Source organism: Lynx rufus, unplaced genomic scaffold (assembly GCF_022079265.1).
Source record: "Lynx rufus isolate CCGP_SWC_20201006 ecotype Redwood Valley unplaced genomic scaffold, mLynRuf1.p SCAF_1, whole genome shotgun sequence".
NCBI classification, from domain to species: Eukaryota; Metazoa; Chordata; class Mammalia; order Carnivora; family Felidae; genus Lynx; species Lynx rufus.
The window spans coordinates 172,581,658-172,596,457 of record NW_025814823.1 but is presented as its reverse complement, the minus strand read 5'-3'; the positions used below and the strand labels follow the sequence as shown (position 1 = coordinate 172,596,457).

The 14,800-nt window shown below is 43.5% G+C and overlaps 1 protein-coding gene across 2 annotated transcripts in view; it reads left to right on the top strand.

Annotated features, from left to right (window-relative positions):
* MCC (MCC regulator of WNT signaling pathway) overlaps window positions 1-14,800 on the top strand; it is a 278,022-nt gene that overhangs the window by 200,301 nt on the left and 62,921 nt on the right. For both annotated transcript variants that reach the window (XM_047090287.1, XM_047090297.1), the window contains 2 exons: window positions 741-904; window positions 3,774-3,980. In XM_047090287.1, the coding sequence (XP_046946243.1) occupies window positions 741-904; window positions 3,774-3,980 (371 nt within the window). The remainder of the gene's footprint in view (window positions 1-740; window positions 905-3,773; window positions 3,981-14,800) is intronic.

The window sequence follows — 14,800 nt, the reverse complement described above, 5'->3', positions numbered from 1 at the left end:
ACATTAAATTATAATTAACTTTTCTTCCCAAACCAGGCCCTAGGTGTCCAGCAATTAAAAGTAACCCATATTTTTAAGTCAGAATCAAATTATTGGAATTGTTTACAAGATCTTGACATGGAGAACAAAATGAACTTCATTAGAACAGTTTACTTTTCCCCTGATGGAAAAGGGGGTTAAATTGTAATGGTAGAACACGTTCAGTGGTCGTATCAGAAAAAAAATCCTGATTATAAGCTCATTGAAGGCAAGGGCTGTCTCTTAACAGTTTTTATTTTTTTAAATGCTCAGTGTCCCTGTTCACTCTGGGCCTTTTTTTTTGTTTATTTAATAAAGTTATGAGATCTCAGCTGAAACTCTTTCTGAAGTCTGCTCATCTGAATGGCTGAGGAGAAAGTTGACCAGAAGGCTTCTGAAGTCCCAACAGCCCCTTCTGGGACCCTTCTTCGTTCTTACCAAAGAATTTGAACATAGCTGTCTTCCAGGGAAAGACGAGAGCATTGAGCATGGCATGGCTATCTCGAAAATGGCCAACATAAGTGAAGGCTTTATGTTGGCTCTAAGCCTCAGAGGCAGTGCCAGCAGCCTGTAAGATGAGGCCACGTGGCATGAAAGTTGGAAATATGAAGCTCCGTTGCCATTCCATTTTACGTGACTGGGTCCCTCACATAAGTGAAACAGAGAGCATTCGTTGTTACCCACCTGCCTACTTAACTCCTCGCATCCACATTTGCTCACAGATAATTGCAGTGACCTGAACTCGGAGCTGCAGAGGGTGCTGACGGGGCTGGAGAATGTTGTCTGCTGCAGGAAGAAGAGCAGCTGTGGCCTTTCCGTGGCTGAAGTGGACAGGCACATTGAGCAGCTCACCACGGCCAGCGAGCACTGTGACTTGGCCATCAAGGTACACCATCCCCATCCTTTGGCCGGCTCTTTGAGAGCATCCAAGGGAAATGGTCACATCTTTCTCCCTTTTGAAGTGTGATTTTTGCAAATGTTTGTTAGGAATGCGTGTTTCTAAGAAAACCATACTATACATTGGAGCAGGGAGAAGTAGGAGTCCTATAAATTTTTGTTGGGTTGAGTCACATTAAAAAAAAAAAGTCATGGGCGCCTGGGTGGCTCAATTGGTTAAGTGTCCGACTTCGGCTCAGGTCATGATCTCACGGTTTGTGAGTTCAAGCCCCTTATCAGGCTCTTTGCTATCAGCACAGAGTCTGCTTAGGATCCTCTGTCTCCCTCTCTCTCTGCCTCTCCCCCGTGCTCTCTCTCTCTCAAAAATAAATAAATGTTAGAAACAACTCATTATTTCAGCAAAGTCACTGGCTTTGCAGCAGAAATGATTTCCTGGGGCGCCTGGGTGGCTCAGTTGGGTAAGCGTCAGACTTGGGCTCAGGTCATGATCTTGTTTGTGAGTTCGAGCCCCGTGTTGGGCTCTGTGCTGTCAGCTCAGATCCTAGAGCCTGCTTTGGATTCTGTGTCTCCCTCTCCCTCTGCCCCACCCTGCTCAGTCTCTGTCTCTCTCTCTAAAAAAAAAAAAAAAAAAAAAAAAAAAAGCGGGGTGGGGCGGAGATTTCCTTGAAAACTCTTAGACTGCTAGTATTGAACCACATCATTTTACTATGGCCCATCATGTAGCACTTGCAAGTTGTAGGATTAACTTGGAAGTTTTATTTCAGCTTTAAGGCTCCTAGAATATTATTTCAGAAGTTACCCATTCATGGTGCTAATTTAGGGTCTGAATGAGTCCTCTATCCTGAGCATGCTAGGCTAGGTGTCAGCCATGCCTGTCACAGCCGTCCGTCTTCCTGCTTAGGAAGCACCAGTGGAAGGTGCTGCATCTGCACAAACTCCTCATGAGTGATGGGAACTCCAGGTCCTGTTGTTACTGGGCTTCTGGCATCTTTATGCGCCTTCACCAGAGCTCGGTAATCTAGACAGAGCGGTTCACACTGAAAAGTCTGGGAGGAGCCTGTGTAAAGGGAAAATGTGACACGTTAATTGAAAAATACCTTCGATGCTAGGCGCAGGTTTCTGTCCACAGGAATTCTGGATTTCACAAAAGAGCTGTGGTATTTCCAGGTAAACCATGATTCATGTGTGTAACACAACTGGTTTTCCATCTTATTCATCTCAGTTATGAATATACAGTTGATGTGGTTTGGGGAAGCAAACCACAGATGTTTGTTTCATGTTAGTCTCCCAGGCCCTGTATTTTTTTTTCTTTTTTTTAATCCTTGAGAGACAGAGTGTGAGTGGAGGTGAGGCAGAGAGAGAGGGAGACACAGAATCTGAAGCAGGTTTTAGGCTTTGAGCTGTCAGCACAGAGCCTGACACGGGGCTTGAACTCACAAACCGTGAGATCATGACCTGAGCTGAAGTCAGATGCTTAACCAACTGAGCCATCCAGGTGCCCCTCCCAGGCCCTATATTTTTATAAAACATTTTAAGATTTTATTTATTTATTTTGAGAGAGAGAAAGAGTGAGCAGGGTAGGGGCAGAGAGAGAGAATCCCAAGCAGGCTCCACACTGTCAGCACAGAGCCTGATGCAGGGCTCGAATTCACGAACCATGAGATCATGACCTGTGCCAAAGTTGGATGCTTAACCGATTGAGCCACGCAGGAGCCTCTCCCAGGCCCTAGATTTGATTGTAATGTCAGCTTAGGTGCCCAGCCCTAGCCTCAGCCTGGAGAGGGCAGGAAGGGGCTGAGGATTTCTGCCAACCAGCAAGAGCCTGGAGCCAGGCTGACAAGGAAAAGAGCATCAGATTTGAGAGAAACGATGAAGCCCTACGTAGGGAAAGTGGCAACGAGATTTGGGTAACTTTTCATCAAGGAACCAACGTGGGTGTCCAAGGGAGTCATCCCCTCACATTCTTGAAATTTTGAGACCACCTGTTTCTCCTCACATCTTCTCACTGCCTTCTACGCTACATGGTAATACTCCCTCTTTTTTCCATGTCCTTTGGCTTATGCTTCCTATGTCAAAGGGCAATGGATGTGAACAAATAGTTTCTGAAAGCAAGCGGAATGAGTTCTTCCTTTTTTCTAATTTTATGCATTTTTCTTCTCCATTAATACTGTGTTTTAAATGAATTTGTGGGGGGAAAAAAACTCTCCAAGTACTATTAAGATTCTTTTCTTTTTTAGCTCATAGCTGTCTTATTAATTAATTAAATCCCTACTGTCTTAGAAGCATCCACAATGAGCTTCATCTTTTCTGTGTCACTGAGGTTTATTTTTATCTTTCACATCTTGGGAGTGAACCTCATTCACACCTTCTGAATTCTGATGTGACACTAAAAGCTAGAAATGGTGATGTGACCCCCGGTTATCTGGGAGTTGGAATGTGCAAGGCCTATCTTGGGAAACTTCAAGTTAGATTTTGTATGCTGTTTGCAACTTCACATTTGCAACCATGATGATCATCAACTGGCTTGCTGTCCAGTTATGTGTATTCTCTGACTCTAGAACATGGGCAGAGGAGATAAACATTTGTGTGGACATGGCAGTTAGAGCCACAGATAGACCAACTTACCTTGGAGGGACTGTGTTGTTCTTACTCTGGGGACTATTGGGAAACACAGACTATGACCCAGGCAAGTTATCTGAAAACGGGGAGGGGATAATTTGAGGGTAGTCACGGTTACTGCTTGCAGTGAAAGAGCTGTAGAACCTACTCTTCTGTCAGTACTTGCTCCCATCGTGCCTGTTTTCTTCCCCCAACCTTTCTCCCAGGTAACCCACTCACCTTGTCTTTGTGCTTTCCAGACAGTCGAGGAGATTGAGGGGGTACTTGGCCGGGACCTGTATCCCAACCTGGCTGAAGAGCGGTCTCGTTGGGAGAAGGAGTTGGCTGGGCTGAGGGAAGAGAATGAAAGCCTGACTGCCATGCTGTGCAGCAAAGAGGAGGAGCTGAACAGGACCAAGGCCACCATGAACGCTATCCGGGAGGAGCGGGACCGGCTCCGGAGGCGGGTGAGTGCACCAAATCCAACATGGCCAGGCCTTTCCCCTAGGCTGTGGGGCTGAAAGACAAATGAGCGTATACCGCCAAGGGCAGCCCCAAGAATGTTGTGGGATTTGCAGTTTTGGGAATCTCCATCCCTTTCTGATCATGAAGTCATTCTGCAAAGGGGAGTATTTTGAAAGTGCTGAGGTGTGCAGGTAAGATTTTAAAAAACACCACTCTCTAGAATCACACATCTGAGTAGATGGTAAAATTATATCAGCTCAGTGATTCTCAAACCATTCTCCAGTGTATGCACATCTTCCCCAAGCTCAATTAAATTATCTTCTTTTAAGGTAGACTAAAAATATTTTATAATTGGCTAAAATTTATAGAATTTCCCCCTTTGCAATTTCTTCTATAAAACTTCCTTTCAGTTTATAGTACTTGCTCTCACTTATCTACACTGAGTCTAATGTGAAATGTCATTTCCTCTAGTGCACGTATGAATGTTACAATAATCATATGTGTATATGTGTGTGCATACACATGTTCTGTGTGTTAAGTGTGTGTATGTGTGTGTGTAATTCTTGGCATTCACCCCAATGTACCCCAACATACCAAATGGCTCTATGGCCTGAACCAGTTTTAAGAGCAACTTGCTTAGGAAATGCATCCATTACTAAAGGAGCTGATGTTTCAGGAGAGAAATGTTTGGCAGAATTGTTAAAGCACTTGGTTTTTCAAAGATGGAGTTTTTTTTCTCAGGAACCTACAAGTATTTCTTTGGCTGTGATTTTGATCTGTGATTGGTCTGGGGTAAAGCAATGAATTCTTCAATCAGAAACACATTCCCTCTGAACTTCACTTTCAATTACTAGACGTACTTTACTCTCTTTTTCAATCTTGGCAATATTAGAAGCTTGCTTTCTAGTTGTGCTCTGACTGGCAATTGTGCACAAAGATAAAGTTGACTTAGGTAAAATACATTTAGTAGATCCCCTCATCCTTCACCATTGCTTTTCTTCCTTTTATTTTTTTTGAGTTTATTTATTCATTTTGAGAGAGAGAGAGAGAGGGAGAGAGAGAACCAGCAGGGGAGGGGCAGAGAGAGGGACAGAGGATCAGAAGCAGGCTCTGTACTGACAGCAGAGAGACCGATGAGGGGCTCAAACTCACAAACTGCGAGATCATAACCTGAGCCAAAGTCAGATGCTTAACCAACTGAGTCACCTAGATGCCCCTCTCTTTTACTTTTATTTATTTATTTTATTATTTTAATGTTTAGTTACTTATGAGGGAGAGAGAGAGAGAGAGAGAGAGAGAGAGAGTGTGTGTGTGCACGTGAGTGGGGGATGGGCAGAGAGAGAGGGAGACAGAATCTGAGGCTGACTCCAGGCTCTGAGCTGTCAGCACAGAGCCTGACACAGAGCTTGAACTCACTGCAAGATCATGATCTGAGCTGAAGTCAGACACTTAACCAACTGAGCCACCCAGGCGCCCCTCCTCTCCTTTTTTTTTTTTAAACGCTTATTTATTATGTGAGAGAGACAGAGTGTAAGCAGGGGAGGGGTAGAGAGAGAGGGAGATGCAGAATCTGAAGCAGGCTCCAGGCTCCGAGCTGTCAGCACAGAGCCTGACGTGGGGCTCGAACTCCCAGACTACAAGATCATGACCTGAGCTGAAGTCTGAGACTTAAATGACTGAGCCATCCAGGCACCCTCCTCTCCTTTACATTTAACTTGTCTTCACTAAGGTCAGCATGTGTACATCATTCTGATTTTTTGTTTTTAATTTTTTTTAATGTTTATTTTTTGAGAGAAGGACAGAGTGTGAGTGGGGGTGGGGCAGAGAGAGAGAGAGAGGGAGACACAGAATCTGAAACAGGCTCCAGGCTCTGAGCTGTCAGCACAGAGCCTGATCTGGGGCTCGAACCCACAAGCTGCGAGATCATGACCTGAGCCGAAGTTAGATACTTAACTGATTGAGCCACCCAGGCGGCCCCCATCATTCTGTTTTTAATCCACAGACAAGTTTTCTTGGTTGCCGTTACATATGAATATGGAAGAAATTACTATTTTTAACCATGACCAGCTCTTGTCCTCATTTCTGGCTCATGTCATAATTAAAAGGCCCGCATTCCTATCTCCCGTATCTGAACGTGTTTGTCTGAACTCACGTGCCTAAGCTTATTTTCAGTCCCCAGCTGTATGGGATGCCATTCTCTGCACTTGCATCAGCAGGTGTAAATCATCCCAGTCAGCAAAGACTTTATCTGGGCAAGCTGGTGAAATTTACTTAGTGCTGAGGCCCACACCACCTGGAGCTTCCTGGGTTACACTCCCTGATCATTATGACTAATGCCCTAATTAGGCATGCTTGCTTTTAGTGTGCACGTTCGGATGGTGCATGTTTTGTGAAGGAAATGTTGGTCTTAGATGTAATTACATATTGTGTATTAGAATAAATTTTCTCCTCTAAACTTGAGTTACTAAAGTACAAAACATCCCTGGATTGTGACAAGCAAAGGTTGAAAAGCCAGTCCCCCTTCTTCAAGTATCTTCTCCAACTCTGGAGGTTAGTGTTAAGAACAGCGTACTGTGGTGGTACTATGTAGTACTATGTAACTGGGGTCACAGCCTGACCTGCCAAGTCACCATGAACCTTTAGCAAGTTACCTAACCTCTCTGAGCCTCAGTTTACTCTGCCATGAAATGGGAATAAGAATAGTATCCAATGTAGTATCCAAAATTAGTTAATACTCGTAAAGCACTTAGACAATCTTAATTTTTCAGAATATTTTTTACTTATTTTTGAGACAGAGAAACAGCATACAAGTGGGAGAGGGGCCGAGAGAGAGGGAGATACAGAATCCCAAGCAGGCTCCTGGCTCTGAGCTGTCAGCACAGAGCCCAACACAGGGGCCCGAACCCACAAACTGTGAGATCGTGACCTGAGCCAAAGTCAGACGTTAAACCGACTGAGCCACCCAGGTGCCCCAGATAACCTTAATTCTGATCACACTTAATATCTTTGAAGGTTTGCAGTTAATATGATTTTATATAATTTATATTTCCGTTACATCCCAATCATAAAATGTTGAGGAGCCTTGTGTCTCTTCGTCAACGGGAAATGTCCTCAGAAATTTGTGTACCTACCCACAATTAATTTCTCTATTTCAAAATAATTGTGGGTCTCATAGAATTTGCCGGCTGTGTTAGAATGCCAGTTCACTAGACTTTAAATGTTGGATGACTTCCACCCACCACCACCCAATATATTTCATTTCCCTGAGGAGGAATCTGTCTTTTGTGGTTTGTTTTCTTCTGTTCCTGCCTGATGTGTCGCTCTTTGGAAAGATTAAGGTACAGTTTTGTTTCCATCTCTGTGATGCCACATCGCACATGGCTTGTTTGCCTTGGCTGTCTTTAGAGCAGGTCTGAATCCACAGTTCATCAAAGTTGCCTGAAAAGCAAGTGGGGCCACATTTCTTTTCACTGCTCACATTCATCGTGTAGAATTTGAACTGACCAGATCGATAGGACTGGTGCTTGCCCCCTGCCTGTAATTAAACAAAGTGCTCTCAGTAGGTTTTCTAGGCCTGATTCAAGATTTAATTAAATTAGAGCTTTAATGTCAGTTAACAGATTGGGCTACTTGGCAGAGCAGTAACTAAGGAACAACAGACAGACAATTTTTATTATTGGGCCCAGCTCATTATTAAATGAGATAATCATTTATGTCTGCATGCTCAATAATATAACCACTCATTTCCTCACACTTTAAGAAGTGGGCTTAATTTAGGCAAGGTAGAATTAATTTCTCTAGAAAGGAAGCTCTTTGCTCTTCATTCATTTATTCATTTCATAAACATGATAGGCCATCTTGTCTGTGTTGGGCAGAGAGGTTATAGTGACAAATAGGACAGAGTCCTTGGCTTGAAGGGTCTTGGAGAGACAGGCAAGCCAACAGGTTGTCACAATGGTGTATGTCATGTTGTAGGGAGGGATGAACACAGAGGGCACCCTGGCAGTCCAAAGGAGCGTCATTGGACAGTAGGTCCAGCCTCACCACACTATTTGCATCTTTTACCTAATTGTTTAGGTCAACTGCCATGTAGCAAAAATCATTAGTGCTTTCCTCAGATAGTTGGGTAAAGCAAATTGGATATGACCACGGGCTCATGAATCTGTATCCCGTTGAATCATAGACTTAAATCAAAATCAGGCCATACAGTTCCTTCTGAGATTTGGTACAAATTCTTCAGAAAGTTCTACAAATTCATGGCATTTTAAAGTGGTGGTAGGAGGGTTTCTTCTGTGTACCCCATGCCCCACCTGGGTATTTCCAGTGTGTCTGGAAGTGAATTTCATCAACCTCTCCTGAGCTTCCTTCATCCTTGGGGTTTGACTTCAAGTTTGAGTCTCTGGTTATCACCACAGTAAATTCAAGAGACTAGAAGAGACACTGTTTTGAACTAAGTAAAAGTGACGCTAATCTCAGGTTTCTCCCCCTCTACTTTCCCTCAAAATGTCTTAAAAACCCTTAGTGTTCAAAAATAAACATTAAAAAATTAAAAAAAAAATGCTCTGTCTCTCTCTGTTTCAAAAATAAACATTAAAAAATTAAAAAAAAAAAAACCCTTAGTGTTAGTTAACTGACTTGGCTGGGCAGGGGAAGGGCAGTATTTCCACTAGTGCTAAGAAGATACAAGTGTGTGTCTTTTCCAAACCAGTTACTCTTGATTCCTAAATGTAGTGTTGCATTTGTGAAGGGATTTCATTGTCTTGTGTTCATAGGGCCCATGTAATACAAATGGAATCAGTTCAGCTAAAGTCTTTTAAAATATAAATGGGGTCTCAACTTCAGATTTTTTAATGGCTGCCACTTGGCTCCTTGGCCAGGAAAAAAGAGGAGTAAATTTCTAGAATGTTGCAATGCCCATATCCTTCCCCCTTACCTCATCCCTCCTAAAGAAAGTAGCCTCAAGTTCCTAGTCATATAGCCTTTGGGGAGGAGGGGTGGGGACAGCTGGGAAAGGAGGACCTCAGGTAAAAAGAAATTTCCTTCACACATTGTACTCTCTGTGGACCATTAATTCTAAAGCTTTTCAAAGTAATAATCCTGTCATATATTACTTTGGACCACTTTTTTTAAACTTATGATTATAGTTTTATTATAGCAAAAATCAGAACGAGCCAAAATAAAGATGCCACAGGTCTGGAAGGGGTCCATATGCAGAAGTTCCTGTTGTCTTCCCTAAGTAGAATCCTGGACGGTGTTACTTCCTTTTCAGACAATACTCACAGTATTGCCAACCAGGGAAGTTCACCCGAGCTTCAGTATCCAATGTTTTTATTGAGGTTTCATGATGTAGGTGTGATTGCTTGAATTATTGGCCATGTGGCTGACCTCAATTCCCAGCTGCTTCTGCTTCAGGGAGATGAGGCTGATATCCTTCAGGCTACTTTTAAGTTTGTGCTAATGACACACATGATAGAGGTGCACTGTGTCTGCCACTGTCATTATCCTAAAGTTCCAGGAGGTTGTGAGGGTCCAGGGCTGTTCTTCTCAGCCGGGTGTGCATGTGTCCCATGAACTCACCAACTGGGGCCATTTACAGAGCATCATCTTCTATAACCACCAGGTCCTCCTCTAGAGCCATTAGTTCTAAATCCATTGGTGCCAGCTTCTGAACACTGAACTGGTTCTAAACACTAGATCCGTCTTCAGTATTCACCTGTGTTATCTCCAAGGGCACTTGTCCATCAGTGGTCATGCTTAAAGAAGTTGGAAAGAAGAATCCGTATTAAGCCAAAGAGCCTGTTAGAATAATTACCTTATAGGTTGACTGTGTATTTTATTACATACTTTTGTCTACTAATTAATCCATTTGCAATGCATATTTACTAGTAGGCTGCCCACCTCTACCAGGGAATGAGATTTATAGTATCATACGGATGTGTCTAGAGCACTGTCTGTCCCTGAAGCATCCATTCACTTTGTCTGAATGGTCTCCTGTTATATGCTAATTCAGTATCTCTTTGATATTTTTAACTAAAAATCAGTAACAGTGGAATATTTCTGGAAGTGAAATTGTTGTGACCTTATGTAGGTTAAATAAAGATTCATCTCCGATTTGCCTTATTTGGCTTTAAGCCCCATCTGAGCTCTTTCCGCTCTGCCTCCCCCTCCATGTTGCTTTTCTTGACCACAGTGTCTGTATATGGAAAGTGCAACGCTGCAAAATGGTACTTTATATTTACTATGAATTTATATATGCATAAACTTACATTGGCTACGTGTGCATGTATTTAAGATAGACCAGAACAATATAAACCAATCTCATAATAGTTATGGCAAGAAGGGGAAGCAAGCACCTAGGAGTGTAGGTCAAAGGGTACTCAAACTTTTCCACGATGTTCTAATTTTATTTTTTAAATGAATGTGTTCTTTTGTATAACTTTTAATAGGTGGAAATATATACATAGAAATAGAATGAGGGGTGCCTGGGTGACTCAGTTGGGTTAAGTGTCCAACTCTTGATTTCAGCTCAGGTCATGATCTCATAGTTTGTGAGTTTGGTCCCTATGTTGGGCTCTGTACTAACAGTGCAGAGCTTGCTTGAGATTGTGTCTCTTTCTCTCTGTCTCTCTCTCTCCCTCTCTGTCCCTCCGCTGCTTATGTGCTTGCTCGCTCGCTCGCTCTCTAAATAAATAAATAAATAAATAAATACTTAGGTGGAAAAAAAAGAAATAGAAGGAAAGCTAATGTGCCAAAATATTAATAGAGGCTGAATCTAGGCAGTGAAACATTAGGCATATTTTTCTTGTTTATACTTTTCCTTAATTTTCAAATTAAGAAAAAGGAAGGATTATGGACAGTGATCTGTGTCTCCCAGCTTTAGCAAGTAGTAGTCAGATACAAATAGTCTTCTCTTTTGTCCTCAATGGAATTTTGTTCATATCTTATTCCATTTCTTCTTAGGACTTTCTTTATATGAGAAAGACATTGCTAGTATTAGCTAAGCGGTTTGGGGAGAGAGAGAGACAGAGAGAGAAAGAGAGAAAGAGAGACATAAAGAGAGACAGAAGGAGAGAGAGAAAGAAAGAGAATGAGAAAGGCCACCTGTTTTAACACCCCCAGCCCTGATCTGGCCATGAGGAAGGGAGCTGAGAGGAGTGTGGTCTGGCCCAGTGCTGTCCTTCCAACCCCTATTTTGGGGTCTCAGGTGGCTCTTTGTTTTGTATGACTGGTATATTAGGATAAGGGTAGGTCATACAGCAGTTACAAATTAACCCCCCAAATTTCAGTGGCATGGCATACCAAAAAAGCTGATTTCCTGCTTGCACTGAATGTCCAGTGCATATTTGGGGATGAGCACATAGCACTGTTCCAGGGACCCAGGCTGATGGCACCCGTCGTCTACAACATCTCTGCACTTACGTGTTTCCGCCCACAGCCAGTTGGCCTGAACTGGACAGATGCTCCATTTAACCACAGAGGGCCTGAGAAATGTGAAAGTGCATGTGGATATTTGTTGAGCAGAAAATGTTCCTAACTCAGCTGGCATGTTTGCTTTGAGCGTTATACCAGACAGACTTGGACGTGAATCAGGGTGCCAGAGAAATAGGCCGTTTGACCCTCCATCTTGTGGTGGCTCTCCGTGTATATGTCAGAGTCACTGGGAAGCTCTTTAGAAGGATATGTGCTCAGGCCCTTCCATGAGCCACTGAATCAAAGGATGGGGTGTGGACCCTGGCACACTTCCTCATCTTGATCCCAGCAAGTGCTCGGGGACAGGAAAGAGAACAAAGTGTCCTTCAGTCACCCAGTGGATGTGGGCCAAGACCCTCTCAAAGCATCTTTACCTCTCTTCCTGCAGGGTGAGTGGAAACGAGAACCTCAGCTTTTCAGGCACCTTCTCCTCACACCTGGCCTGTTCCTCCTGGCACCCACAGTGTGGCAGTGATGAGCCTGGTGTCTGAGGGGGAAGCCACTGGCTGTAAAGAGCTTGACCTGCTCCATTCACTCGGGAGGGTCACTGGAGCTAGAGGAGGGAGGTTGGAGAGGGATGTGATTGTCATGGAACCAGGCAAGACATGGGCACCCTGGGGCTCCAAAGGCAAGGAGGCATCACCTAGCAGAGTGACAACTTTTTGTGCTCATCCAGGAAAGGATTACAAGGTACCACTTACCAATGCAATCTTTTTTTTTTGTAATGCAATCTTGATAGCTTATTTTTTAAAAACCTGTTAACATTGATACCATTAACACTCTCTGAATGTTTTCAGAGTAAACATAACCCTCTTGGACTAAAAACAGATACCTCTGAAGGCAAAGCAGGATTTAAAACTGAAATTCAAAGACAAAACATACTTTGAGCATTTACCTGTGATGAGCGATGATTTATGCACGTCTTGTTTAATCTGCACCAGAATTCTACAAGATAGGTACTAGTGTTATACCCTTCTTAGAGATGAGAAAACCAATGCCCGCAAAAGTTTAATAATCTTATCCTCGTCTACACTGACATTAATTCTTAGCACCGAAACTTGGGCTCTCCTAGCCTTAATATGTGATGCAGTTTTTCTTGTCCTATTGTTCAGATGCTTTTCCTGGGTCCTCTTCCCCCTTTTCCTCATCCTATCTCCTGCTTCCACACAGATCAGAAATTAATAAACCATCCTTTGTGACAGTAACAGGGACACCAGATTCCTTAGGCTCTATAGATCAATCTTGCTAGCATGCTAAGACAACACTAAATGAAGGCAAAATGAGTTTGTTTCACAGAGAAGAAGTTAATGGTGGGTGTATTTATCTTGATTTGAGCCCAACAAGCATTATTGGTAAAACCTATCGCCCCTCCTTTCTGTGGCTTGAGGAAGTGTGAAGTGGGATCCAAGATCGAGAATTCTCAGAACTATGATTCTTTTCATGTCTTCTTTAAAAACAGTTCCACTTACTCTAAAAACACTTCATGCACATTTGTGCCATGGAAATTGTGAGGTAACTTTTTTAGTTGTGGGCGCCAGTGTTTACTTACCATTTCTCCAACCCCGACCCCTAAATCCCAGGTCAGGCTGTTCAAAGGCGAACTCTTGGCTATAAGTGAAATAGCTGACTCCCTTTTTTTGGAATGCTGGTAAGAAATTAAGATGGCAGCCAAAACTCTGCCCCTTTCCCTGATGGAGCCATTTTGATAATCCAGTCTAGGTTATTTGGTGGGCTGTGGAACACAAAGAAAACAATGCACCTATCAAATCTTCAGAGAATGGAAATGCTGTCGGGTTTGTTTTCCTTCTTCTGTCTTGTGGTCCCCTTCCTCTTGTGTTTCAGCCTACACAGAATTGCCATGACCCGTAAAATACAACTTTCCTGAAACACTGTGGAAATGAGATTAATAGGAACAAATGTGTGTCTTTTCTGTAAGTAAATTCGGATTCCTCATTTGTTTAAAGACTCCAAGAAAAGACTTCTAAAATCTCCAGTAAGAGAGTGATTCTCAGGGCGCCTGAGTGGCTCAGTCAGTCGAGCTTCCGACTTCAGCTCAGGTCATGATCTCATGGTTCATGGGTTCAAGCCCCGCGTCGGGCTCTGTGCTGACAGCTCAGAGCCTGGAGCCTGCTTGGAATTTTGTGCTTCCCCCTCTCTCTGTCCCTCTCCTGCTCGCTCTCTCTCTCTGTCTCTCTCTCAAAAATAAACCAAAATTTAAGAAAAGAAAAAAAAAGAGAGTGATTCTCTGCAGAATACCCACAAATCTGGACTTGGAGGAGGCTGCTCTCTGAGAAGCACATGGGACCAACTGCCTGAAGCTTGTTAAGTAGAGTTTCTGCGGCCCAGCGGTTCTGCCCTTCTGCAGAGTAGATCCTCTCCTCTCAATGAGCTCTATTACACAGTGAAATTATGAATTACACCCTAATTGTCTGAAATTACAACCACCCAGCCAGTACTGCTGCACATCGTAAGTGGAACAGACTCCTCCTTCTCTGGGTGATGATGGTGCTTCTAATCCTGCTCAGGACTCCCAGGCCACCTTTCATTCCTGCCTGTCACTTGTCTGTGGACCACATTCACAGATGACTTCATCAACAGATGCAGTGGCCTTGTCTTTGTTCCTACAGCTGTCCTGGGAGATCAAAGTGTCCAGCAGCTGACCCATCTTACACTTGGCCTAGCGTCACTTTTTCAGGGGACTTCCCCTCACTTTGGAAACCCTCCCCTGTGCCCGCCCCACCGGATGTTTGCCTTTGTCAGCGCCAGCACCAGATTCCTCATCACCAGCATCTCGCTGTCTGGCCACCATAATCTCTTAGGCTCCTGATCTCTCATCTTGGTATTTACCTTCTTGCATTTGTTTGCTTTCATTTGGCCTGCAAGGGAAGAGAGATAAGCTAATTATATTCGTCTGTTAAAGGCACACTCACTGATCTGTGAAAGGTTCCTTGCTTTATTTATTCCTTTTATATCCCATTTCCTTTCCCCATTTTGTATATGTTTTTATACACAGTGTTTTGTGTTTTAACTTACATAAATGTTGTTGTGCTGTAGACTTCTTTCTCCTGCTCAGCACTCTGGGTCTGTCCATATTGCTGCACATCCATCCGGCCTTGTGAGCTGACGGCTGCCTCGTGTTCTGTAGAGTCACCTGCCACATGGACTATACCTGACAGCCAGACTTCACTACCACAGACATCGTTGCAGTGCCTGTACCCTTGTATCCTTCAGGCCTGGGTGGGAAGTTCTCTGCAGTACATGTCCAGCAGTTAGGGTGCAGAGTCCTGGGTCTCCATATTCTTATTTTGACCAAGCCCCACAGCATGGCTTTGCAGAACGGCTTTCCAGTCCT